We start from the raw sequence: 25595 nt of genomic DNA on the forward strand, positions 1-25595 counted from the left end.
AGTAACTACCTGTACAAACCATCTGTGTTGTGACTCATGCTAAAAATAATTCCGTTGTCATGGAAGTTTCTGGATATAGACGCCTCTAAGGCCTGATGGTATTTTCTAGCAAGTTTAACCCTCCCACCATGGCCTGCCCCAAGAGTGTCAAGGATGTTCTGAACATCAACTTTGACACCATCAATACCAGCTGATGCAAGATATGAGTGGAGTTCATTGTAGAAGTTGAAAACATTTTCAGGGTTCACAAGGCCGAGCCCATTTGTTGTAATGCTTTTTAAAGCATCACAATCCTCATTTGATTGAACCCCGGGAGATGAAACGGGATAGGCCAACTTAGATTCATAATGTTCCATTTCAGTAACACCAGGTTTAACACCACCCCAATATCCTGTTATCGCATGCCACACATAGACATACCTGGAAATTCACAAAGAAAAGCATAAATACCTCATCAAATTATAGGTGCAACACTACGATTTGAAACTCTAAATAAGAAAAACCTACTTTAGAGCATGCTGATCCTTGATTTCACCAACAATGTGGCGAACTCCCAATACTGGATCCTCTACCCTGTGACCCTCTTTACCATCTTTCTGAAATTTGTGGTTTTCTTTGATATGTGTCAACCTATTTGCAAAGCTGAAGGACAAGAACAATGCCAAAACAGCAACTATTGTTAGCCAAAGAAAGGAAAGGTGGCAAAACAAACAGAAAAGTTTTTTGGATCAAGCACTCACTTGGCACTGTTATCAGCTTCACATTTAATACCAGTCGGATCCATGCTAACTGATTGCCATCCATCATCAATTATAACAAACTTTGGAGGAATCCCACCCTTCTCTAAGCTGCAAAAGTTTTACTAATTAGCATCTTTTATAATGCCAGAACCATGTAATTTTTACGAAAAATGTTAACATTACCACTGACTTTACTACAAAACCAATGGCGAGAAAAGCTAGACAGAAGGTACCTCTCTAAACCTTCCTTCACGCCTTCTGAAGTGACATCAGTATAGAAAGCATCCCATGTACACCGCCAAACCAGTTCAACATGTCTGGCATCTGAACCATATAACATATAGAAATTAGAAGTTATGGAGTTAAGTATGACAATGTACAAAAACCTAGTTAAGACAGAGGATACTCTGAAGTAGGGAAAGTGTACCTTCTTTCTCTCACGATGACAAAATGTCTGTAAATGTTTCTCAACAGTCCTGTTCATAAATGAAATAAAAATAAAGTCAGATATGTATAAGGAAAGATCATTTCTGCTTATCTAAGTCAAAACTCTATAATAAAACTTGTACAGATTAAAAACATTTAAGAAGATAAGATCAAGAATTAATACATGAGGGTGATCAATTTCACATAGTATGTGATAAGAATCATAAGATTTAAACCTGCAAGTGCTATATGAAACAAATATATATAAGAATTTTACTTCTAAGATTCTAAAGGAATTAATGTAAATGTGTTTTCAATTCTTTAATGACTTAGACTTGAAATTTCAAACTGGACAGACAATGAATGGAAATTAAGGGATACTGGTATTGCCAATATATAAATGTGTATCAAAATTTAAGACTTACTTGACTGCATTTGTGATGACATCAAAGGGGTCTGGTCCAGCAGCCACAAAAACCAAATGACTCCCCTCGAAATCCTCAACAGCTGGATCTCCTGCAAAGAACCAATTTCTTTTTTCATATCCATTTCAAAGATAGCCAAAATGTCCATAAATTGATCAAACAAAAACTAAAACGTTTTATTTCATACCACTTTCCAAGCAAATTTCCAACTCATTCTGCTCGTTTCCCTGAAGAACAGCCCTGAAATCACCTTCAAGAATTGGTAAGAAAACAACATATAAGGCAGATTGGTCCATGCCATCTTTGCTTCCTTGTTCAACATTAGAACCATCGCGTGCCTCAACAATCAAAAACTGGGTCTCAAAGGGTATGTCTTGGCCACAATTACCCATCCTGTGTGTCATCCACCACAACTTGAAGCGAAAATCACACATAAACCTCAGTCCCCTGCATAACCATTTGAATTCATCACAAAATGTAAGGAAATAATCCAAATTTTGATCCTTTCCCATATAGAACACTTACAGGCCATCTTAAAAGAACCCCCACAGATTAAGACTTAGAAACCACTCAAAAAAAAAAAGTATGAAACAAGTCAACAACAAAATCCCAAAGCTGTAACATTACAAATTCTCTTATCAAAAGCTTGAAGTCCCCTGTATATTGAAAACTTCACATTATACTGTAACTAAAACAACAAAGAACATTTACCACATATAACACATTACAGATCATCTTAAAAACCCCCCACAAATTATGACTTGGATAAGTTAGATCAGAATTCCAAAAAATAAATTATACATATAAAAAAAGTTACATTAAATCCGCCAAACAAAAAAGGATTAGGATCAAACAACAAAATCCCAAAGCTTTAGGATTGCAAATCCTCTTATACAAGAAAGAAAACAAGCAAACTAGAACAAAAGGTGTGCTAATAAAAAATTTGTTAATTTATAACCAAGAATCAGAATAGTCATATTGTCATTATCTGAGCACACAAACATACTAAGATAAATTCAAAGAGAACCCCATAACAATGTTCAAAAAGAAATAAATTAGAAGAGAGAGAAACATACTCAAGCTTCCCAATAGGAAAGACCCGGTGGCTTCCCATCTGATTGGACCTGACCCCAATGAATGCCCCATTCACCAATGCACCTCCTGTGGCTGCTGTCACCACAATGTTTTCATGCACTTCATGCAACACTTTGCTCCCCAACACCACCAAATTCCCATCAGCCACACTTATCCCCGCCCCAACGGTCATCTTCTCTCTCTCTCTTTTCAACAACAACAATCAAGTCTTAATTAGTCTCAAAATTTTATAATCAACTATGAATTCTTGACAGATTAATCGAGGACTGAGCAACAAGCAGCTGGCTTGTTAAAATTCTAATACCAACTATGGACCAAGTAAAACACAACAAAAGCAACACAAGACAATAACTATTAACTACAACGACAATTTAGGATGATAGATACGTGAAAGCAAGCTATGAAAGTGAGTAGGTGACACTTCGAGAAGTTCATCCATGTATTTATAGGTGACACAAATTTAACACGAGTCATGAAGCCCATGTTGAAAACTCAACGAGTCGGTTGCAAATATGATTTTGCAAACTACGGACTCCGTGGCTGACTCTGTGGTTGGGACCCACTGAAACCAAAAGCCCCTCCTCATACAACGTGTAAAAAAGTATCTATTAGTAGATTACAACTTTTTTTTCACGGTTGTTAGAAAGTTTGGATTCTTTATTAAACTTTCAATGAATTCGTTGTAACATTCGGCGCGATACGTTTGACGAAATCTCTGTTGTAAATACGTACGGCACCTTGTGATAAAGTATGACATGTCAGAATGTGTCAGCTCTTTTTACAGACATCCATGTGATTCAGCCATGCACTACCAATAATGAATCATGACTCATCACAGGCCGTTGGTTTCGTGGACACCTTATCACCCACCTTTCATGCCAAATCAGGATAAGTTCTGTTTGTCATCTTTGAACAGTGGCGGCGCCACTCATGGCCAGTGGTCTCAGGACGACTTTTATATATAATAATTTAAAATTTTATATTTATTTATATTTAAAAAAAAGATTTGGGACCACACTAAATTTCTCCAAAATTTTTTTTATGTCAATAAAATTAAATTTTGGTCTATAATTTGAGTAACTTCACAATATATTGGGGTTTTTCAAGTAAAAAGGAAAAACTCAAAAAAAAAATTTTGAACTAAAATCTAAAGGAAAAAAATTATAATAAAACTACTAAAAACTAGGTAGTGGCTTGATTCCTTGATTAAGCACACTGCCCAATACAACACAATTTCTAACCTTTTATTATTTTTCCTCATTAGACATATATTACTTCTCATTTTTAATTTTTTAATTTTTTTTGTTTATTCTTAACCACACACGTCTTTTGTCTTCTCGATTTCTACACTTCGGATTTGTTTGGATACTGTTTATTTTACTGAAACTAAAAATTTATTGTTAAAAGTACTGTAGATAAAGGTAAAAGTTAATTGAAATAATACAGTGGGGCCCATGAATAGTACTAAAAAGTGCAGTGGGGCCCATAAATAGTAGCAAAATTAAGTTAAATAATAAAATAATTTTAATTTTTCATTTCAATCCAAACGCATGCTTCATGTGTGTTTGGATAAATTATTTTTAGTTAGCTTATTTTACTATTCAGCTTATTTTTGCTACTATTCATAAGTCTTACTACATTTTTTAGTACTATTCATGGACCTTACTGTACTATTTCAGTTAACTTTTACCTTTATGTACAGTATTTTCAGCGAAAAATTTTCAGTGTTAGCAAAATAAGTGGTTTCCAGACACTTTTACATCTACGTTTTAAATTTTATTACATCTTCATCTACAATTTTACATCTACGTTTTGCCTTCCTCCTTATTCATAACTTTTGTGTCTTCTACCAGTACCAGTGCAGCAGTATCTCTTCTCAAGTTTTGAGTTTCAAATTTCTCAATACGATTTTTTTTTTAGTTGTACATGTACCTTTGTTCTTTTTTTTTTTTTTTTTTTTTTTTTTTTTCCTTATGAGGTTTTTCGGTGTACATAATGCAAATTTGTTTTGGTTTTAAGAACAACTTTTTTTTTTTAAGCACAAACTTCAAGCCAGCCGAATCTTGAATTTCAGCCAGTATTTACCGAAACGTCTTGAAACACCCGAAATAGTCTGGAATGACTCTAATTTTTTCAAAGTGGAATAGGGTGGGTTATTGTTCCGGTTTGTTTACCGGCAGGGTATTTTCTAGCCATTCCGGCCGAAACAAAACGAAATTAATAACATTAAATCAAACGTAATTACCTCGAGGCTAAAAGGAAATAAGATTGTGTAATTTATGCTTCCTAAGGAACAACCTAGACAAAATTCCTAGAGCCACCACTGTCTTTGAAATCCTAATATCACATACACAATTTTATTTTTTTATTTTTGTTGGTCATTGAATTAAAAGATTTTACACCTTACAAAAAAATAATAATTAGTGTTTTAGTCCAATGATAAAACTAAAAAAAATCATGAAATGGGTACCATAATTTTGGAATACTATTGTATTTATTTTTTTAATGACTGATTTAATATAAAAAGATGTAACCAAAATAATGTCTTTTTTTTAATAAATTTATTATTAAAAATATTTTTATTAATATTAATTACAATATATATATTATATATAAAATCTCTGAATACTTATGAAAAAATTTGTGACTTGTGTGTAAAATGTAAGTGAATAGTGAATACAAAGAATGATTTGATATTATGAGTAATGGGTTTCTCAATTTTGGGATTTATTTTAACATTTGGGGATACCCCACAAGGGGATGAATGGTGTTGATTGAAAAGTTCTTTGAAGACTAACAAATTGGTGAAGCATCGGATCATTGCTTTATAAATATCTCCTTCATAAATTGGAGCTATGTGGCTTCTCGACGCAGTAACTAGTCTATGTCTAGTGCATTGTGTTCTGGATTGGTTAAGATTTGGACACATGTCAAGTACTTGTCACGTATTTATATTTCAAAAAGTTCATAGTATACAATCATTGGACCCAAGCTAACTTAAAATTTTAAAATAAAAACAAAATCATGATGCTAATTTATTACAAATTATTAACTAGGTGTAATTGATTTTTACATATTTGTTATTATGTTATTATTTAGAGAAATACTACGTTCACAACATTTTCAAAAGAGATTAAATTCTATAAGGACGTGGTGTAAAACCCATGTTTTACATCTCCAATCTCAACTTGCCACATCATCTTATCACATATTTAAGAATAAACACAATTACACTCAATCAATTCTAATACCCATATAAAAATCCAACCAAATTAGGAATTTATTGAGATGTTATTAGGTGTGGTAGAATATATTGAATTTTAAGTAAAATAATGATATGACATCACTTATTGGATAGTGTAAAACATGGATTTTACACCCCATCTTTATAAAATTTAATCTCTTTTCAAAATACTTTTACAATAAATCTCAGGTGACAGATTGTTATAGATTTTCAATTTAAATCCACTGCTGAAATTACTTTTTTGCCCATCAATAGAAACTCATAACAACTTACTGTTTAATTTGTTGTGAGAAAATTATAGACATTTCTCAATTATTTATCATTAAATTCATCACCAACTTATTTATTTATCAATGTGAACCATAAATTAGCTCAATTTTCACTTTGTGCTAGCCACGTGGCAGGTTTACACTGGATAAGTGTCATCTATATATATATATATATATATATATATATTTTTTTTTTTTTGAGGAACATAAGTGTCATCTATATCATTGTCTTTACTAATATAAACCAATAATTATTGGCCAGTTACGTTGGCAGCTACTAGAGGTGGGGTGGAGCTCATTAATATTTGCATAGGTTTACGTTGGGAAAGCTACATATAATTTGAAGTCAATGGCATTGAAGACGTAAAGCAAATGATTACGTGTAGCCATATCAGTCTATCAGATACTACACAGACACAGCTCAGATCCTACTTGGCATTTAAAAGGAAGCTTAATAAAGAAAGATTTTGAAGGAGCAGACAGATTAGACATAGCATGGGACAGCTTGCTTGATATATATAATTGCCCTCTCGATTTTGTGAATGCATCGATTCTATGTGGTGCAAAAATGGCCATATCTTTTATATGATTGATTGAAGGGAATTGTATTAGGAAAGTCCACCTAATCATGATTGTAAATGGATGTAATGTAATCTAAGGTAGTACTATTAGAAATTTTCTGTTTTACATGATTAATTTTGTCAATTTATTTTACTATTTAGTTTATTTTTGTTATTATTTATGGACTCTACTGCACTTTTTGATATTATTCATAAGTACTACTGTACTATTTCAGCTAACTTTTACCTTTATTTACAGTATTTTCAATAAAAAATTTTCAATTTCAGCAAAATAAGTGAATCCTAAATAGAGCCTAGGTTGAAGGGTTTTTTTTTTTTTTTTGGGGAAGGGGGGGGGGTGTGGAAGTAAATGATTCTTTTGACAGGTATGGAAAAAGTAACCCCTATTGAAAAACTAATTAGATATTTTTTATTCATCAAAGAATATATTAGATTTATTTGAAAAGTAGTTAGAATATTTGTTTATTTTTGTATGAGAAAGTTATTGGATGTATTAGATTTTGGGATTGGGAGTTTAAGTATGAGATGTTTATGTGTTAATTTGGGCATGTAAGAAGGTTTGTTCATGTTTGTGAGTTTATTTGTGATAGTCTATGAGTTTGGTGCGAGGTTAAGTAGTTGAGTCTGCTTATAATTCATATTGTTGATGGTAAACTTCGGTTGAGTTCATAAATGTAGGTTTGGTGTTTGTCAAATCACATTAAAGTGAAGTTCGGTGGAGTTAAACAGTAATATAGTAGCATCCAAATCCTAAAAATCTAAACTTATTTAGAGCTTTCACCTCAAAGGTGCTAATATATTTAACTTTTAGTATATCAAAAAATTATTTTATTTATTAATACACATTTTATCAAATCTTCTAATTTTATATACAACTTATTAAAATAATATAAATAACTCAATATATTAATAAAAATCATTAAAATGAACAAGAGTGAGAGGTAGGGAGGAGACTGGAGAAGGAAAATAAAAATCATTATAAAAAAAAAGTTGCTACAGTGAACTCTTATATAAGAGTTCACTATAAGTGAATGTTAAAAAAATTTAGATATAGCATATTTTTATGTAACATAATTTTTTTTTAGTTTGAAGTGCTAAAATAACATTTGAGTAATTCTACCACTTTTATTGTGGATGTTCTTACATTGGGTCTCAAATGGATAAAGTGCCAAAAAATAACATCCATATATAAAAAACTAGTCGCTAACCCATGCGATGCACGGGAAATGTATTGAGTACAATATATAATTTAATCTTTGTTTATTTTACTACAACACCAAAATTGAATTTGTAAAATAAAATCATATAGCTAAAACATTTGTTAACAGCTATACGTTTCAGACATTTATTAAACTATATTATTATTATTATTATTATTATCAACTTAACAGTATTTTAATATATGATACCAACATGCTTCAAGAAAATGTCCAACACTGAAAACAATTTCGAAAACAAACTCAACTAAACAGTTTGATGAATAAATATATTACAATCTATAATATAAGCCAAGAAATAAACTTTGAAACCAATATGAACAAAATCCACGTCAAATAAAACCATTTCGATCATTAAGAATATGACTCACTAAAGTCATGAAAAACACAGGATTCATTACAAAAGAAAAAAAAAAAATGAAGCATCTTTAGTCTTTATAGATTTTGCCTAAGTACCCAGATACGATGACACATACTCACAAAAATCATTAAAGAAAGAATCAAAGAACATACACAACATGTACATACGCTATGAAAGTAAAAATAAGAAAAACAAAAGAGACGTAAACACGGACAATTAAAGAAAAAATATAGGAAAAAAAAGTTAGGAATAGAAATATAAGATAAAGATGGGTTACCCTCAAAAAGAATAATCCATGGATATTCATTGAAATCTTCTAGATAATTTCTGATAATAGAAAAAATAAAACCCAAAAGTTATGATGTTAAAACTTCCAAAAGGCCAAAAAAAAAAAAATTTTTTAAAAATCAGAAGATTCAAAGCTTCAAAAGTATTGAAATAAAACAATATATATATATATATATATATATAATTACGCAATAGAGAAATACAATAGAAAGAAGGGAATCCATGATTATAGCTTTTCCACTTATGTATTGGACTCCTCTCCTTCTTCGGTCAATGCATCAAGGTTAGGGTTATTTGATTTGTTCAATAAAAATTTGAAGATTTAATTAAAAGATTCAGGCCCAGCAATTAAATAAACAAAACAACAATTGACAAACTTATAAGAAAAAGCAACAAATCTATAATTTTTATTGAACAAATCAAATAACCCTAACCTTGATGCATTGACCGAAGAAGGAGAGGAGTCCAATACATAAGTGGAATATGTGAATTGTGAAGCATGAGCCGCCCTCAAAAAAAATCTTGAAGAAAAATAAGTTTTAAGGAGAAAATTGTGTTGTGGCAAAAATAAGTTTTTGGGGCTTAGGTTTTCTACGCAAGCAATTCTTAAATAGGAGAGAGTAGAGGCGGTGGGAGAGTGTCCTTATTTGGCTAGAAGTCTAATTTGCATTGGAAAAGGAAAACAGTGATGAGGTGGAAAATTTAATTTAATTTAAATATTGTGCTGACGTAAAAAATTGTGGGAGTTTCAAAAGCTTCGGTTATATATATATATATATATATATATATATATATATATATAGATGAAAATAAACAAAGGAAGCAGCAGGCAAACACAACAATTTGAAAATTGAAAATTATATATAGGGTCATGCTAATGGATGCCTTTAGGGCAATTGTTAACAATCTATTTTAGGAATGTTTTGACATCGCTTTTATGGAAAATGAAAAAAACCGTTATAAAATTAATTGTTTTTTTTTCCTTTTCCCATAATTTTTTTTTAATGGATTGTTAACTATTGTTTTATGGGCACCCGTTAGCATTTCCCATATATATACCAAACAAGTAAGCCATAATTTTTTTGATAACCGAGTAAGCTATAATTTGATACCATATACACTTTTAAGGACTTGTTATGTAAAAGTGATTTTTTTTTTTGGTTTTAACTTTAGGAACGGCCAGTGGTCATAGGGATGAACTAAATTACAATTTTTTTTTTATCAAAAATTTAAAATTTTAGGTGCGCCATGGCCTCCTTGGTCCATAAATTATCCATTGAAAATGTTACAAATGGTTCTTGTTTTATTCTAGATAATTGCAAGTGGCAATTTGATTTTGCAAATGCACACGTTATATTTGATGTTAAAAAAAAAAAAAAAAATGTACATGCACTTTGCATCACTTCAAAGCATATGATAATTTGATATAATCAATCCTACTCATCCTATATAAATATTTAAACCCTTCATTTTCTATATTATTTTTCAAGTTTCAACCAATTGCAAATGGATAATTTCAAGTTTCAACCAAGTTTCAACTAACATTTAGGATTTAGTCTACTCTGTCTTTCTCAGTGTTTCTTCGCTATGTTCATTTTCTTTGGCTTCCCACTACTGTCGCCAGAGCTCTCCGGTATAGTCATGTTATCGTTAGAAGTCGCATCAACACTACAAGACTATTGTCTTCTTCAAACCGCTGTCACAGAGTCAAAATTCATTTAAGGGATCTTCTCACTCTTTTCAAATCTCAAGATTTCATCAAGCTTCCATCTTGGATTTGAGATGGGTGTTAGAAATATATTAACCTATTAGCATAGACCCAAGCCTAATTCTACTTTGTGTGCAAACCAATTCTCTTAATTGTATTAGAAGTCGTTGAGGGTTTAGTCTACTATATATACCCATGTTATGGTTCATTGTAACATAAGATTTGTATTATACTCTAATATATTATTGATGTAACCCTTTAGGGTTTCCTCCATGGATGTAACCCTTTAGGGTTTCCTCAGTGGATGTAGGCCGTTAGGCTGAACCACATAATTCTCGTATATTACTATATTCTATACTTTATACTTTCCCTTCCGCATCTATACTAGTATATTCAACATGTTGTATTAATGTTAATATTTAACATGGTAATAGAGCCACCTTCCTGTGGCCATGGTTTTCTGTCCTTACGGTGTGTTTAAGAACAATATCTGTCTTCCTCGGTGTTTCTTTGCTACGTTCATCTTCTTTGGCTTCCCATTGCTGTCGCCAAAACTCTCCAGTATAATCATGCCACTATTAGAAGTCGCATCAACACTACAAGATTATTGTCTTCCTCAAACCATTGTCACCGAGTCAAAATTCATTCAAGGGATTTTCTCACTCTTTTCATACCTCAAGATTTCATCAAATTTCCATCTTGAGTTTGAGAGGGGGTGTTAGAAACATATTAGCTCTTTAGCATAAGCCCAACCCTAATTCTATTTTGTGTGCAAGTCAAATCTCGTACTTATATTAGAAGTCGTTTAGAATTTAATCTACTGTATATACCCATGTTATGATTTATTACAACACAGAATTTGTACTACACTCTAATATATTATTGATGTATCCCTTTAGGGTTTTCTCTGTAGATGTAGGCCGCCAGGCTGAAGCACGTAACTCTCATGTGTTACTATATTTTATACTTTATACTTTCACTTCCGTATCCATACTAGCATATTCAACGTAGTGTATCAGTACTAATATTTAACATTTACCATATTGTATTAAGTACCTAAAGAGAAAGACAAGAGACATGGTTTTTTGAAAGCATCAAGAGAGGCAGTTTCAAAGGTCAATAAATCTAGGCAAAAATGAATTTTTTGTGTTTGTGGGGTGTGGGAGGCAAGGGTTAGGGTTCAAGTTTTTAAAAGAGAGTTTCACACATATACACTTAGATTAGACTAAAGTAAAAATTTTATATTGTATAAAACAAAAATTAGCATGTTTTATTTTTTTGGGCTGTGTGACTAATACGTGTCTCCAATGATGATCCAACGGTGGTTGGTGCCGGTCATTTGAACGTTCTGGAAAGTGGGGGCCTACGTTAATTGTACAGTAGCTATGGAAGAGACCAGAATGTCTTTAATTTTAGTATATGGTTTGTGAGTCTGACTCGGTGCATCTCACGTGCGAGACTTTTTTTTTCCTAAAGTATAAGGAATAGAACGTGCAAGAGGGTTTTTTTTTTTTTTGAGATAAATCATAGAAACTTTATCTTTTGTAAAAATTTCAATTCTCTTTTAGTGAATTTGTTTTACATTAAGAATAATTATGTCAAATCCTCCCAAATTTTTTACCTCGAAACGGTTCGTTTCATTAGTTTTTTTAGGTGATCATATCGATGTGTTCTTTACTTTTTCACTGTTGTGCATGATATGATATTTTTCTATTTAATCTAGATTTCATAATTAACCTAATTAATCACTTGGATAATTTATTAGATTAAATACTCTATTTAAGGGATCTAAACAAACAAAGGATTTTTTTTTTTGACAAATCTGCCACTAAATTACTATGTGAGGCTATAAGAGTAAATCCCTTAGAGCATTAGCATTGGGAAATGCTAATGCTATCCTATTTTACCATTCTAAAAACTCACTTTATCATTATACCATCTTATTTTACAATACCTCCACATCCCAAACTTCTATTTCCTTCTTTTACTCATTAAAATAATATATTTACAAAATAAAATAATATATATCAAAAATTTTTCTTTTCTCTCCCATCTCTCTCCTCTCTCTCATTTTCAGCTCTTCCCTCTGTAACTTCCGCCGAATCCTTCATTTCCGGCGAGGTGGTGAAATAGTCCGACAATAACCATCAACTCAAACACCCAAAACTTCATCAATCAACAAAACCCACAAACAAAAAATCGTAAATTTCTATCTGCAACTTCCACCGGAGCCTTCATTTCCGGCGAGGTTCAAGTAAAAGGCCATTGAATATTTTCAAGAAACCCAGAAATCATTCAAACAAAATCCAGCAATAACCCATCAACTCAAACACCCAAAACTTCATAAATCAACCAAAAACGCATCAATCAACAAAACCCACAAACAAAAATTCCTAAATTTCTGTCTGGAACTTCCGCCGGAGCCTTCATTTCCGGCGAGGTTCAAGAAAATGACCATTGAATAGCCCAATCTCACATTTCCCGGTGGGGTTCATTTTTGGCGCTCAGTCTCGCACTTCCATGGGTGGTACAACTCGGCTTGCCTGCACTTGTTGAGAGGAAACCACGCCGCAAGCCACGCCGCAAGAAGCTTAAAGACGCCGCTGATCATACCACGCTGATTTGGACCCAAAAAACCCAGAAATCGCCACCATACCACGCCGATCTCGACTACCCAGCCTCACCTCCACGCCGGACCCACGACCCACGTTAGAATAGCCCACCGTGAGAGAGAGATGTGATGAGAGAGAGAGAGGCCATTGTGGAGAGAGAATGGAGATGAGAAACAGAGCAGAGACGAGAGAGAAGGAAGTCAGAAATGTGAATAAATAAAGAATATTTTGGTTTAGAATTGTGCTACAGTGCAATTCTATCTTTAGAATTGCACTGTAGCACTATTGCAAAAAAATTTGCAATAGTGGGCAGTAGCATTTTCTGATGGAGAGGATTTTAAGGCTTGAAATGGTAAAACTTCCTTACATTTGGCTTAAGCATTGTGGAGTGCTGATGCTCTTATAGGGTAAAACCACACAAGGAGGGCCCTCATGATACCTGTGGTACCTTTCTGATACTAAACCTTCTTAGTGAAATGGCTTCCCTGAAATGTGTAGGTCGAAACAACTCTAATATTTAAATAATTTTTCTGATCTAAGATTAATAAGAATGGACTGTAAACTTCTCAAAAGTCTTTTTCATACCATTGTTGGGATGAGAGACCCCATTATATAATTGAAGATCATGCCTCCTTTGTCCAAAACTTTCCTAAGATCTTAGGCTTTTCAGAGGATGGGATGAATGTATCACTGCGATCCAATAGGTAGGAGGGAATGGTGTCATAGGTTTCGAACAGTTACCAACCATGGTTTGTAGTAGTTAAAGGCGTCTAACTGGATTCGAGTCCTCCCTTGTGGCTTCGATTGCATTTGGTCAACTTCCAATCCAAATGTTACAAATTCTACTGTTCTAGCCCTAGTCTTAAGCAGGTGTAGTCTAGCCTCTACAATTATATTGTCTTCTTATATTTTTTCATACTTGCAAAATATCAAAATAATCATAAATTAATAATGAACATCTATAAAATGCTTAATACCAAATGTTTTAAACTTTAAAATTATACACAAAACATGAGTTTATGGATTACATAGTAAATGGCATTTGATTGACACAATTTTTTTTTTTTTTTAATAATTTTTTTGGTGTATGTTAAGAAAAGAAAAGCAAAACAGATAATCCAATAGTGAGTGTTTCAAAATATTAATTTAATAAAATGTTTAATGTTGTGTATTACTATAAAAAGATATACCACCTGTAACTTGATCGTATATAAATATATATAGTTTGGTTCAAGTTACTGCTTGTATAACTTTTATCAACAATCAATAACTTTCTATTAGATGTGTTTCATGATAAAACTACCACTGAAATAATTTTTCTCATCATGTGCTATATGTTTTCAAAATATAAATATATACTATCAAATACTGATAATTATCTCATCTATAAAATATTTCAATTTCAATTTTCTTGAAAATTTTTTTGAGTGAAACATGAGTTTATGAATAAAAAGTAAATAATATTCAATTGGTACAAAATATGGCATATATGTCAAGAATACAAAGAACATGTTTGTTTAGAAAATATGGCAATAGACATTTGCATATAATACATTTGTTTAGAAATATCAAAATATTACATTTGTTTCATGTCATTGCGTACGTTCCATTTCATGCATTTCATTTTCCCACATATTTGGGTAAAAAAGTTTCTTTCTTCACCGAAAAGGGATTATTTTAATTGCATGGAGTAAAGATAATAATAAAGAAAAGAATATAAAAAATATATCATTATTTCTAGGGGGTTAATCTCTCACAGTTTTAGTGTTTTTTATTTATTTATTTTATTGTTCTTGCAAATGAGAATACAGTGGATATTGCATGCTTGGAGTGAAGAGGAATGCGTGAAACCACTTAAGCAATGCAAGGAGGCAATCACAATCAATGATAAGAAAGGAAAAGTAATTATCATAGAGTTGGTGGTGGGAAATCAGAAGGAAATTGAGAAGTCAACTGAGACACAACTCTTCTTTGACATGGTGATGATGGTATTGGTGAAAGGAAAAGAGAGAACTGAGACAGAATGGGCTAAGCTATTTCTGGATGCTGGTTTTAGTGACTATAAGATAACCCCTGTACTGGGTTTAAGGGCTCTTATTGAAGTTTATCCTTAATAAGCTTTTGCAAGTTTGATAAATTTTCATGCATGGCTTGGTTTCTAGTGTGCCTATGTATGTTATCAGCGATATGCTGATTCTAAATAAAATAATGTATTAATGTTTTATCATGTATTGAAGGTATGTGTAATATTATTTTTTACCACTAGTTGATATCCTGCACAATGTGCATGTATGCTATCATTTTGTTTTTAAAATTTAATGAGAAATAATATTTATGATGTATTATGTGTTGTGATATTTAGAAAACTAATATGGTTGTATTACACGTCGCCAATTATATTTAGAAATAATATATTATATGTCACTAAAATAAGTTAAAAAAAAAATATAACTAGTTGATCAGATATTATATTACCTCTTTATATTTTCTATATTTGCAAAATGTTGAGATGATAAAAGATTAATAACTATTTTATTAAATAGTGCAACCATAGCATTCTAAGAGAACATTCTTTTCACTCATTTTATAAAACACATTGGATGCCTCAGTTGTACGGCCTGATTTTGAGCACATATCAATGAGTTTGCGTTAAAAACATCATCCTCGATACCCATCCTTATACTGATCCCGTGAATATCCTTGCTTGCTTTAAAGTGTTCTAGCTTCACCAACACCGGCAGCATACTAGAAATGGTAATAGAGTTTGGTTTAACCCTTGTATTAATTAGCACTACAAAAAACGTGGGCTATAACCGTGTTTTTAAAATGCAGTTATAACTCTGAAAAAGGTGGCTACAGGCCCATTTGATCTATAACCGCGTTTTCTATAATCATCAAACCAAATCTCTCCAAGGCATCCAAATTATGATTCATAAAAGCAAGACTGGTGATAAATGCAATCCAACCTCATTCCTCTCAACCATATCATCAAAAACTTGCTTTGTAGCCTTCAAATTCCCACACTTCCAATATGCATCAACCATCGCATTGCCAATATTCACGTGAATATCCAAACCAATCTTCACAACATGACAATGAATACGTCTCACCATGACCCCATCTTCAAGACCAGCACAAATCGGCAACACACTAACAACGGTTGCCAAATTCGGCCTCAGCCCAGAGATATAGTTGGTGAGAAAAAAATTCTTAAGAAGAGAGAGCAGCAACTGAGAGGAAAGAAAGGCCGTACCTGTAGAAATAGGAAATATCTAGTAGTTGGAAAAGTTTTGAGAGAAGGGACAAAATATTTCAAAAGGGAGGGAGATAGAAAATTTTTAAGAGGGAGATGAAAATTTTGGAAAAGCAGGTAAAGGGGGATATTTTGGGAATTTTTTTAATTGAGCGTGTTATTAAGTGAAGGAATAGGAATTTAGAACTTTTAATAAAGAAGGACTATTCCTCATTTTAAGAAATAGTTATTCATAAGGAATAATTATTCCTTGTAATAAAAGCTTTACCAAACAAATGTACAACTAAACCATAGGATTAGTTATTACGTTACAGTATCTATTACAGTCTATCAAACGTGCTTTTAACATGAAATATCAAATATTAGAGAAGATCATACCACTTAGTCTAAAAGACGAACTCATGTTCATAAATCATAACCCAAAAAAGTTCAAACAATAAGAAATTAACAACCAATAAAACAAGAATCACACAGAAAAACAGTTTGAGAGTCAAGTTCTTGTTGCGGGCCTACATCGCAAAATTAGTTCACAAGCTGCCTCGACTTGGTGACATGAGGGTTTGGATACAAGTTTGCGTTTTTTGTTTTTTTTTTTCTTCAGCCGCAATTGTTGACCAAGTCAGCAGTAAACAGTGCATTCACGGTCCCACAACTTCACTTTTCAACCACTTTTTCATTAAAAATAAGTCTCACGGTATTATTCACATATTTAAAAATTATTTTTCTACAGTGCTTTCAATTTTCAATTTTCAGTTTCAACAAAATAAATTCTATCCAAACGATATATATCAAACCAAACAGGAAAATAAACCACTTGTGAAAACAATTTTTATAGAAAAAATAATTAAAAAGGATAAGCATATATGTCTGGGGTCTGACTTACAAAGGAAAAGTCATGTAAATCTGCCCCGTACATTGAGTACGAGATTTCATTGCTGATTGCTAGGTGGCTCTTCGTGTGAATCTGCTCCGTCCATTGAGATCTCATCGCTGAGTGGTCCAAATGGGGCATAAAAGGAAACGAGATTAGTAAGAAAGCAAGGAGTATTATAAGTAGATAAGGAATAAATTGAATCGCCCTCATAAAAGATAAACCAGAGATATAAAAGTGAAAAGAGAGTCATACTCATCAGGATCCACTTACAACGAACTGACAGAGGGGTTCAAGGGCATTCTTAGTAGCATGATTGTCCCATTCCAGCAACCCCCACCATTCTTTCTGTGTTATAATCCGTAATGAAGAAGGTGGAGATGATAGTTGTTCATCCCGCAGAGAAAGAGGTAATCTCTTAAGCTTTGGACACTTTACTATCTTAATATTTTGGAGAGAATCACAAACTATTGCATTACTGCTACTGCAGATGGTCTCCAGTCTCGGCATGTCATATAATTCCAACTTCCTCAATCGGGGGAATATGGTGGTGTCCTTTCCTTCCTCATCTATTTCTTCTTCAACTTCATCCGATGCTGCACCTATTATTTCCTCTAATCTCTCACAGAGTTGGACTTCAATCTCTTCCAGGTTGGCCAGGTTTTGCAACAAGCCAGGCGTGAAGAGCTTCTTTATAATCGGACACCCGATAATTAAAAATTGTTTGAGACAGGAAAGGGTGCCAGGTGGGATGTCTAGTGGTGATGCAACTTTCTCTTCCCTAAACAGTACTTGTAACTTACCCAAATATTCAAGATCAAGCCTTTGAAGAGGGAAGGTGTAAGAATAAGAAAGAACGTCTTCTATTTCTTCACACCACACAATAAAAATAGACTTCAGTTCTCTTGCGCATTCCATATATGGAGCATCAGATGAACTTCTTAAATTGTTACATTCGAAAATAGTTAGGGTTTGAGCGTCTTTTGGGAGCAAACTTACATCGCAATTGTATAACATTACACATTTGCCCTCACTTTCCCAAAATACATCATCGTCTATTTTGGCCGTCATTTCTCTCACTATAAATTTGTAATGGCTAAGTTGTCCCTCCCTCAAGGATCCCACGTATTTATTGAAGTCATCAACACCATAAAATGCTCCTTTAAAACACTCTAATTTCAAGCTTACTATCTCTTCCACATTCAATTTTCCACAATTTAATTTGAGAAATTGGAGTTGAGTAAGTTTGGATAAAATCCCCGATGGAATCTCCGGTATTCTGGTTCCTTCAAGATTGAGATATCTCAAATTGACCAACATTTCCAAACCATGAGGTATTTCTTTTATTCTACGTGACCATCCAAGATCCAACTTCCTTAATGCCGTAAGCTTTACTAATGAAGGAACATGATATAAACAGTAACAAGAAATAAGCATTAATGTAGCAAGATTCTCCAGATCAGAGATTGAATTCGGCAAAGATGTAATACTACTGTTACATATACGAAGAACTTTGAGTCCACGCAGATGCACAAAAAAAGAATTTGCAATGATTCCACAAAAATAATTATTGTCTAGAAGCAAGGTTGAAAGTTTAGGACATCTTGGTGATATATTAGGAAAGTTTAGCCTATCCCTCATGTCCATCAAACAAACCTTTTCAAGATCCTTTCCCCATCTTTCTTCATGCCGCATAAAATCCATCACTCTATCGCCAGCTGCTCCCATGAACTTAGGACCCGCAATCTCGAGGGCCATGTCTCTTATTAGATCATGCAGTTTCACATTACGGTTAATCCCAGTTTCTAATAAGCAAGCCCTTTCAAGTTTATTCAACATAGTATGGCCCCTATCAAACTCTGCTTGCCTGCTCTCCATCCGCTCTATTATTCCCTCATCAATTAAATCCTCAATCAATCGATCTCTTTCAAACTCATGGTCTTCACAAAATAGTGCACAATACAATAGACAATGTTGAAGGTCCTCATCTTTTAAGCGTTCGTAACTAAATCGAAGCCTCTCAAATATTGCAGCAGCATCTACATTTTTGGACCCCTTTTTTGGTGTCCTCAACTCATTCAATGCATTCCTCCATTCTGAAACATCAATTACATTTTTTAAGCTTCCTGCTATTGTGACGATTGCAAGAGGTAAACGAGCACATTCTTTGACAACCTCCTTCACAATTGGTTCTACATCTCGAGTATTCAAAACATCACAACCCACTTTATCTAAAAACAAATCCCACGAATCTTCTTCTGAAAGAAGCTCCATTTTAATATTCACACAATCCATACGATTACAAACTTCCAAACTTCGAGTTGTCAATAGTAATCTGCATCCATTTGTTGGAGTGGGCTCTGGGATCCCTACATCCTCAAGATGAAATTCTTCCCACACATCATCTAGGATTAACACATACCTCTTCCAATTTTTCAATTCATTGTTTAGCTTGCCTGCCCTTGTAGTTTCATCCCCAAAGTTTGTGAGATCTAGTTTCAACTTGCATGCAATGTCATGTTGTAGTTTGAAAACACTTGATGGCTTTGATACAGTAACCCAAATTACATTATCAAACTTGTCTCTCTCTTTTAATAGATCATTATTGATTTGTTTCATGACTGTCGTTTTACCACTGCCTCCCATGCCATAAACAGCAATCCTCCTAAAATTTTCATACAATAAGTGTTCCCGAACCCTTTCAATTGTTCTTTTGGTTGTACTTTCTCCTACTAATGTTGTAGTCGGCAATTCTTCTCCATGGCTTATAGGTGGATCAACTACCAAACTATCTCTGAAACCACCTCTTTGATAAAGTTCTTCCACATCTTGTATCTTCTGGCATGCAAGTTTTCCCATATGCATACGTGGGAAATACTTCCAGATCCCTCTGCCACCTTCTTCTTCAATAGTTTGTATCTCCCCGTTAATTGTTTCTACCTCTTGGAGCCAAAGTTGAACTTCTCTCTTTGGTCTCTTTCCTGGAAAAAGTTCAGACTTCATTTTTTCTTCTACGTCTGTCTTCTGACATTCTAGTTCTTCCCATTTTCTCTTGAGCTTATTTACATGCTCACCAGCGCTGCTATGATAATTGTATAATTTGCCACTTTCATCCCAAATCTTTTTTCCAAGTTCAAGAACTTGGTTTAGTTTTTCTGGTTCAAGAAATTGGGTTAACTTCTCCATTCGTAAGTCTCTGCACAAGGTTCTATATCAGAATTCTCTTCAATTAACCTTTTCAGTTCTACCTCATCTGTTTCTCCAAAAAAAAAAAAAAGTTATGCCTCATCAAAATCAAAACTTTGCATTTTTTTTTCAGTGAAATACTATAATTAATTTCCATCATATATTAATGGGATAACTGCATTGATTTTCATGAATTAATTATCTAAGGTGCACTAATTATTTTTATAAAAGGAATTTATATAGTTATTTTAAAATTTTTATATAAGAACACTTATTATAAAAAATAAAAATTAGATATTACAATCTAATTTCCAAGCAACGAATCGTAGTACCTTAGAAGGCTCAAGACAAGATTCTATAGTTGCTAGTAGGAGCATCGTATGTACTGTAATAACCTTCTAGTTTTCTTATTCAGGATTGCCTTAAAGTGTTTATTGTTTAAAGTTTTCACTTCTGTGTGTGTTTCTATTGTTTTGATTGTGTTTATCTATATAGACATTGTGACTTGAATCTTGATTAATTAACAACCTAGATTAAGTTGTGAATCAATTAATTAAAATTGGTGGTTAAGCCAATTAGAGGTCTAAACGTAACTTTCAATTGATATTAGAAATATAGGTTCACTCGTGTAGGTCTAATCTTCTTCTACAATCCTTGAACTCTGTTTATCATGGATAAACTCAAGTGTCATACACTCATACTACTCATGATTGTGTTGATTTGGTTTAAGACAATTCTAATGGCGATCTTAAATTGTTTGTAATAAGCATTTTTGGGAACTGACAAAGTATAAGAAATATTCTAATAAATCCTTAAGTGGGTGAAATTTGATAAATCAAATAAATGGGCTTGATGAAGTAATTAATTCTCAAAAGCCCAAGTTCCAAATATACTAGACTCCTTCGTCACGTCCACCTCAAAGTCGTCCACTGCTAAATACAAAATTGTGTTTGTATCCCTAAACTGATAGGAGTGAGGACAGAGGTTAATTTGGCCTATTAATGATCGACCTTTGCATAAACTCCACTATCAAAGGTATGTTGGTCAAAAAGTCTCCATTTGATAAAATCGAGAGTGGTGTAGAATATTCAAATTTTTACTCCTTTATAAAAAAAAACTAGTTAGCATGTGGAAAAAAAGTAGTCTAGTAATTAAGGTCAATTCTAAATTTTATTTATATTACAAAACAAATACATGAATTATTTGATTTTTAAAATATATAGAAATTTACATTAATCAAAAGAAACATTAATTTTAAGAATTTTGATAATTATGTCGTAAAAAGTTAATCTCATTTATTTAAGAATTTTGATTAACCATAAAGTTAGGGTAGTTATTTAACATATAAATATTTATTTAACTATAATATTTTTTTTAATACCTACTTGCTAAAGACAATATATCTATTCTCCAAAAACTTCTAAGAACGATAACGAATAACAACAAAGTTGATTAAGCCAACAAAAAATTTCTAAAAACACAATAGAATGATGCAACATTTTCATAATACCTTTATAATTTTGTTATATTTTATTTTAACTTGTAAAGAATTGACAACTCAGCAGTTTTGAAAATATTGTGACAACATCAATATGTTTTAACATTTTTCACACAAAAAAATGTTATGTCCATGACATTTTCATAACAAATTATAAGTTGTAGGTTACTACAAGTTGTTATTGGTGGGCAAAAAAGTAGTTTCATTGGTAAGTTTAAATTAGAATCAATAACAATTTACCATATTTGATTTGTTATGAAAGTGTTGTGAAAATTATTGTGGACAAACCAAAAATAATATAACAAATATACTACAACTTTATGCATTCACCAAAAAAATAAATAAATAAATAAATAAATAAAATAAAAAGGCCAGCAAAACAGTGAAAGTTAAAAAAATCAAAACTACTGTAGCGAAATTACTGTAACTTTTCCCATTTATTCTTTATATATATATATATATATATAGAAATATACATTGCACTTACAATGTAAATTTATATTGTAAACACATAAAAATTAGTAAATGTTATACATATTTGCAAAATTTGTACTTTTTTTTTTTTGGCAAATGTATATAATATTTGCTACTTTTTGTGTGGATACAATATAAGCTTACATTACAAGTAAAAAAGTAAACATATAAAGATCCTTAAAAAAAAAAAAAAAAAAAAGCTCCAACCAAGTTAGAACTTGAAGGAAAAAAAAGAGAAAAAAGGCAAGTCACTAAACCAAAAATACTGTTCATAACACTATTCATGAGCCTATTCTCTCTTTTTATATATAGAAAAAAGAGCACAAATCGATGACTGAGACCAAAAAAAAAAATGAACAGTACATATTGAATAAACCAAAAGTGCTGTAGTTTTTACACATTTATTCAACAAGTGTTACAACATTTTCACAAAACATTTATATTCAGTTGTGATTGGTCACAATTTCATATTTTATTATTTTATTTTGACTTATAAAAAATTGACATCTCAATAATTGTGAAAATATTGTAAAATTTGTTGTGTCAGTATAACAATATATATGCAGGTTCTCATAAATATTTAAAAGAAAAAAAAAAGTACAAATGAAAGACTGAATGAAAAAAAAAAAAAAAAAAAAGGGTTGTGGCTACTGTAGCTACAAACCTATAATGCTACTTGAAGAAACCAAAGTGGCACTATAGCAACTGTTCAAGACTTGGGGGGAAAATGGCTCACTACACCAAAAGGGGCACCGTAGAGGCATTGCCTCTTTTTATTTAGTCAGTACAAGTAGAAAAAAGAGCACAAACCGACCAAGAAAAAAAAAATTACATATTGAATAAACCAAAAGTACCATAGTTTTTATACATTCACCTAACAAGTGTCATAACATTTTCACAAAATATTTATTTTCAGTTGTAGTTAGTCACAGTTTCATATTTTATTATTTTATTTTGACTTATAAGAAATTGACACCTCAATAATTGTGAAAATATTGTGAAATTTGTTGTATCAGTATAACAATATATATAAAAGGAAAAAAAAAAAGTACAAGCGGAAGACTGAAAAGAAAAAAAAAAGCTGTAGCTACTGTTCAAAACTAAAAAAAAAAATTAAAAATTAAAAAAATAGAAAGAAAAAGAAGAAGAAGAAGACAGTGGCTCAATAAACCAAAATGACAGTAGAGGTATTGCCTCTTTTTATATGGTTAATAGATGTTATGAAATTTTAAATGATTTAGGATTAAATCTTATTGTATTTCGTATCATTGGATGGCCAAAATTTTTAGCTAATTTAATTTTGAATGTTATTATAAATTTATATTATGAAACCATTGAAAATGAGTATTACAAAAGTGAAAATTTGAAAAATTATTTGAATATGCATGTAGCAAGTAGAGGTGTTCACTGTCTAGTCTAGGCTAGTTATTTCATTTTTTGGGACCAAACCGGTCTGTTCAGTTCCATAAAACCTTGGACAAATGATCAATCTCAACCCGTCCTGGTCAGTCCGTTCCGGATTTCGATCCTGGGCCTGCACTTGGGACTTTGAATATTTTGGTTTTTTGCAAATAATTTTGGTCTAACTGATTCAAAAAAATCAAAACATAAGTTCAATGGTATTAAAATAAAATGAGAGGAGAAGGGAGAGTTAGATTATTAGTTTTTAAAATATATATATCTATATATATATATATGGAATTGTCCTGTTCAATTTGGTTGACCCTATTTTTTTACAAAAATGGGATTAGGAGTGACTGAATTCAACAGACCATACCAAATTTTCAGTCCAATCTGAATGGTTTTTTATTCATTTCTATGAGTACGTGACGAAGCTAGTGTTATTTGCTTTACTAAAAATTGATTTTTTAAAATCGGTTAAGATTAGGCCCCTTATTATAATTGGGAAAAAAAAATCTTTGATTTTGAAGTATAAAGTGGCCTGAAATTTTTTTTTTTTTTATGGGAGCAAATGTAAAAAAAAAAAAAAAAAAAAAAAAAAAAAAAAAATTATTATTATTATTATTATTATTATTATTCCTTATTTAATAGTAGCGTATATATTTTAAATTTCTTTTAGTAAACCAGTCACAATTTATGTTTTCAATCAAATATCAATAATCAGAACAATAAGTATTAGTTCTATTTTTTTTTTTTTTGAGAAAAAGTTATATTATTAATTAATAGTTAGTATTTGTTTTTTAACATCTCAACGATCTCATCATACTTTATATTGTTAAAAATATTAAGGTCTAATCATGATCTAAGTCAATTATCCTAATGGGAGTTCAATGTACTTGTATTGTAAACAAGATAATATCCTAATCCTACTTATAATAACCTTAATTTTTGAGCAGATAAAGGAAGTTTAGAGTTAATCTAGAATTAGTCTAAAGTTCATTGTAAAAAAATAAGTTTATAGCATAGATCTAATTGTTAAGGGCTTTTTAACGAAAACATAAATTGTCGGACCAAACCATGTTAATTTTAATGATCTTTATTTTTCTCTTTCAATCATAATCCCACATAAATTATTATATGGTAACAAAGCTAATCACATCAATTGTAGCATATATATGAAATCAACTTTCAGTAGGATAAGTGGCAGAGAACAAACTATTAGGAAATCAAATGAGATTAGAAAGAAGTGGGCAGTATTATACCTAGATTGAAATGGCGATATTTCTTCAAGATATTGATTACAGTGGAAAAATAAGCATTAAAGTTACGCCAAGAAGGTAACAACGAGCATCATAAATCTCCCTCTGTAGAAAGAGGAAAGTGATTCAGAGCACAAGATTCAATATGTGAAGCATTTTTTATGATGTATAAAGAAAATGGGAAATTAGCAAGTCAGGAGAAATTTCGTACAACTTTGCTAAGAAAACTCGGTTTATCTTTTTCTAAAATATGTGTGGTTAATGGGCTGCTTTAAATGTGTCCAAATTGTCAAAGTCTTCTCTTAGGTCTTCGACTATTTGTCTTTGAACCGTTCACCTCATTAAATGTGTCCAAGTTTCAGCCATTCCTTTTTTTTCACCTTGCCCAAGGTGATGTGGCAAATATCTGAACTCTTAAAGTACTTTCAAGTTTCAATAAATATTTACAAATTAAAAAAAAAAAAAATCTAATACCACCATTTATTTTCTAGCTTTTTTACTGATAAAGAGTAACTAATAAAGAAAAAATAATAAGTTTATATGTAAATGTTAGACATTTAAATTTACAATTGTGCCCAAAAAATATATAAAATTGTATGATTCTAAAATTAATTTCTTTTAAAAGCAATAGATATAATTGAGTATATAATTATTTTAATTTAAAATTTTTATTTTACTTAATATAAT

At 31.7% G+C, this 25595-nt stretch overlaps 2 protein-coding genes across 4 annotated transcripts in view; both read right to left on the reverse strand.

Moving 5' to 3' along the window:
• The window catches only part of LOC115955767 (probable galactinol--sucrose galactosyltransferase 1), a 32554-nt gene extending 29448 nt beyond the window's left edge, over positions 1-3106 (reverse strand). Inside the window, 9 exon segments of the mRNA XM_031074089.1 lie at positions 10-420; positions 508-642; positions 741-848; positions 974-1037; positions 1040-1064; positions 1168-1216; positions 1592-1682; positions 1779-2038; positions 2668-3106. Of these exon segments, the coding sequence (XP_030929949.1) occupies positions 10-420; positions 508-642; positions 741-848; positions 974-1037; positions 1040-1064; positions 1168-1216; positions 1592-1682; positions 1779-2038; positions 2668-2858 (1334 nt within the window). The 5' untranslated portion in view covers positions 2859-3106.
• Positions 3107-16997: 13891 nt separating this feature from the next.
• LOC115957469 (probable disease resistance protein At4g27220) lies at positions 16998-25159 on the reverse strand. Of its 3 annotated transcripts, XM_031075713.1 has the most exons (4): positions 25120-25159; positions 24912-25013; positions 17346-20343; positions 16998-17209 (listed from the first exon to the last, which is right to left on the reverse strand). In XM_031075713.1, the coding sequence occupies exon 3, from the start codon at positions 20274-20276 to the stop codon at positions 17349-17351; it is 2928 nt and encodes a 975-aa protein (XP_030931573.1). In that variant the 5' UTR covers positions 20277-20343; positions 24912-25013; positions 25120-25159; the 3' UTR covers positions 16998-17209; positions 17346-17348. The 3 variants fall into 3 exon arrangements, with proteins under 3 accessions (XP_030931573.1, XP_030931575.1, XP_030931572.1); XM_031075715.1 differs by having other exon boundaries at positions 17364-20343; positions 24912-25159; XM_031075712.1 differs by having other exon boundaries at positions 24912-25159.
• Positions 25160-25595: the final 436 nt, after the last annotated feature.

The sequence above is a fragment of the Quercus lobata genome, chromosome 8 (assembly GCF_001633185.2).
Source record: "Quercus lobata isolate SW786 chromosome 8, ValleyOak3.0 Primary Assembly, whole genome shotgun sequence".
Classification (NCBI taxonomy): Eukaryota; Viridiplantae; Streptophyta; class Magnoliopsida; order Fagales; family Fagaceae; genus Quercus; species Quercus lobata.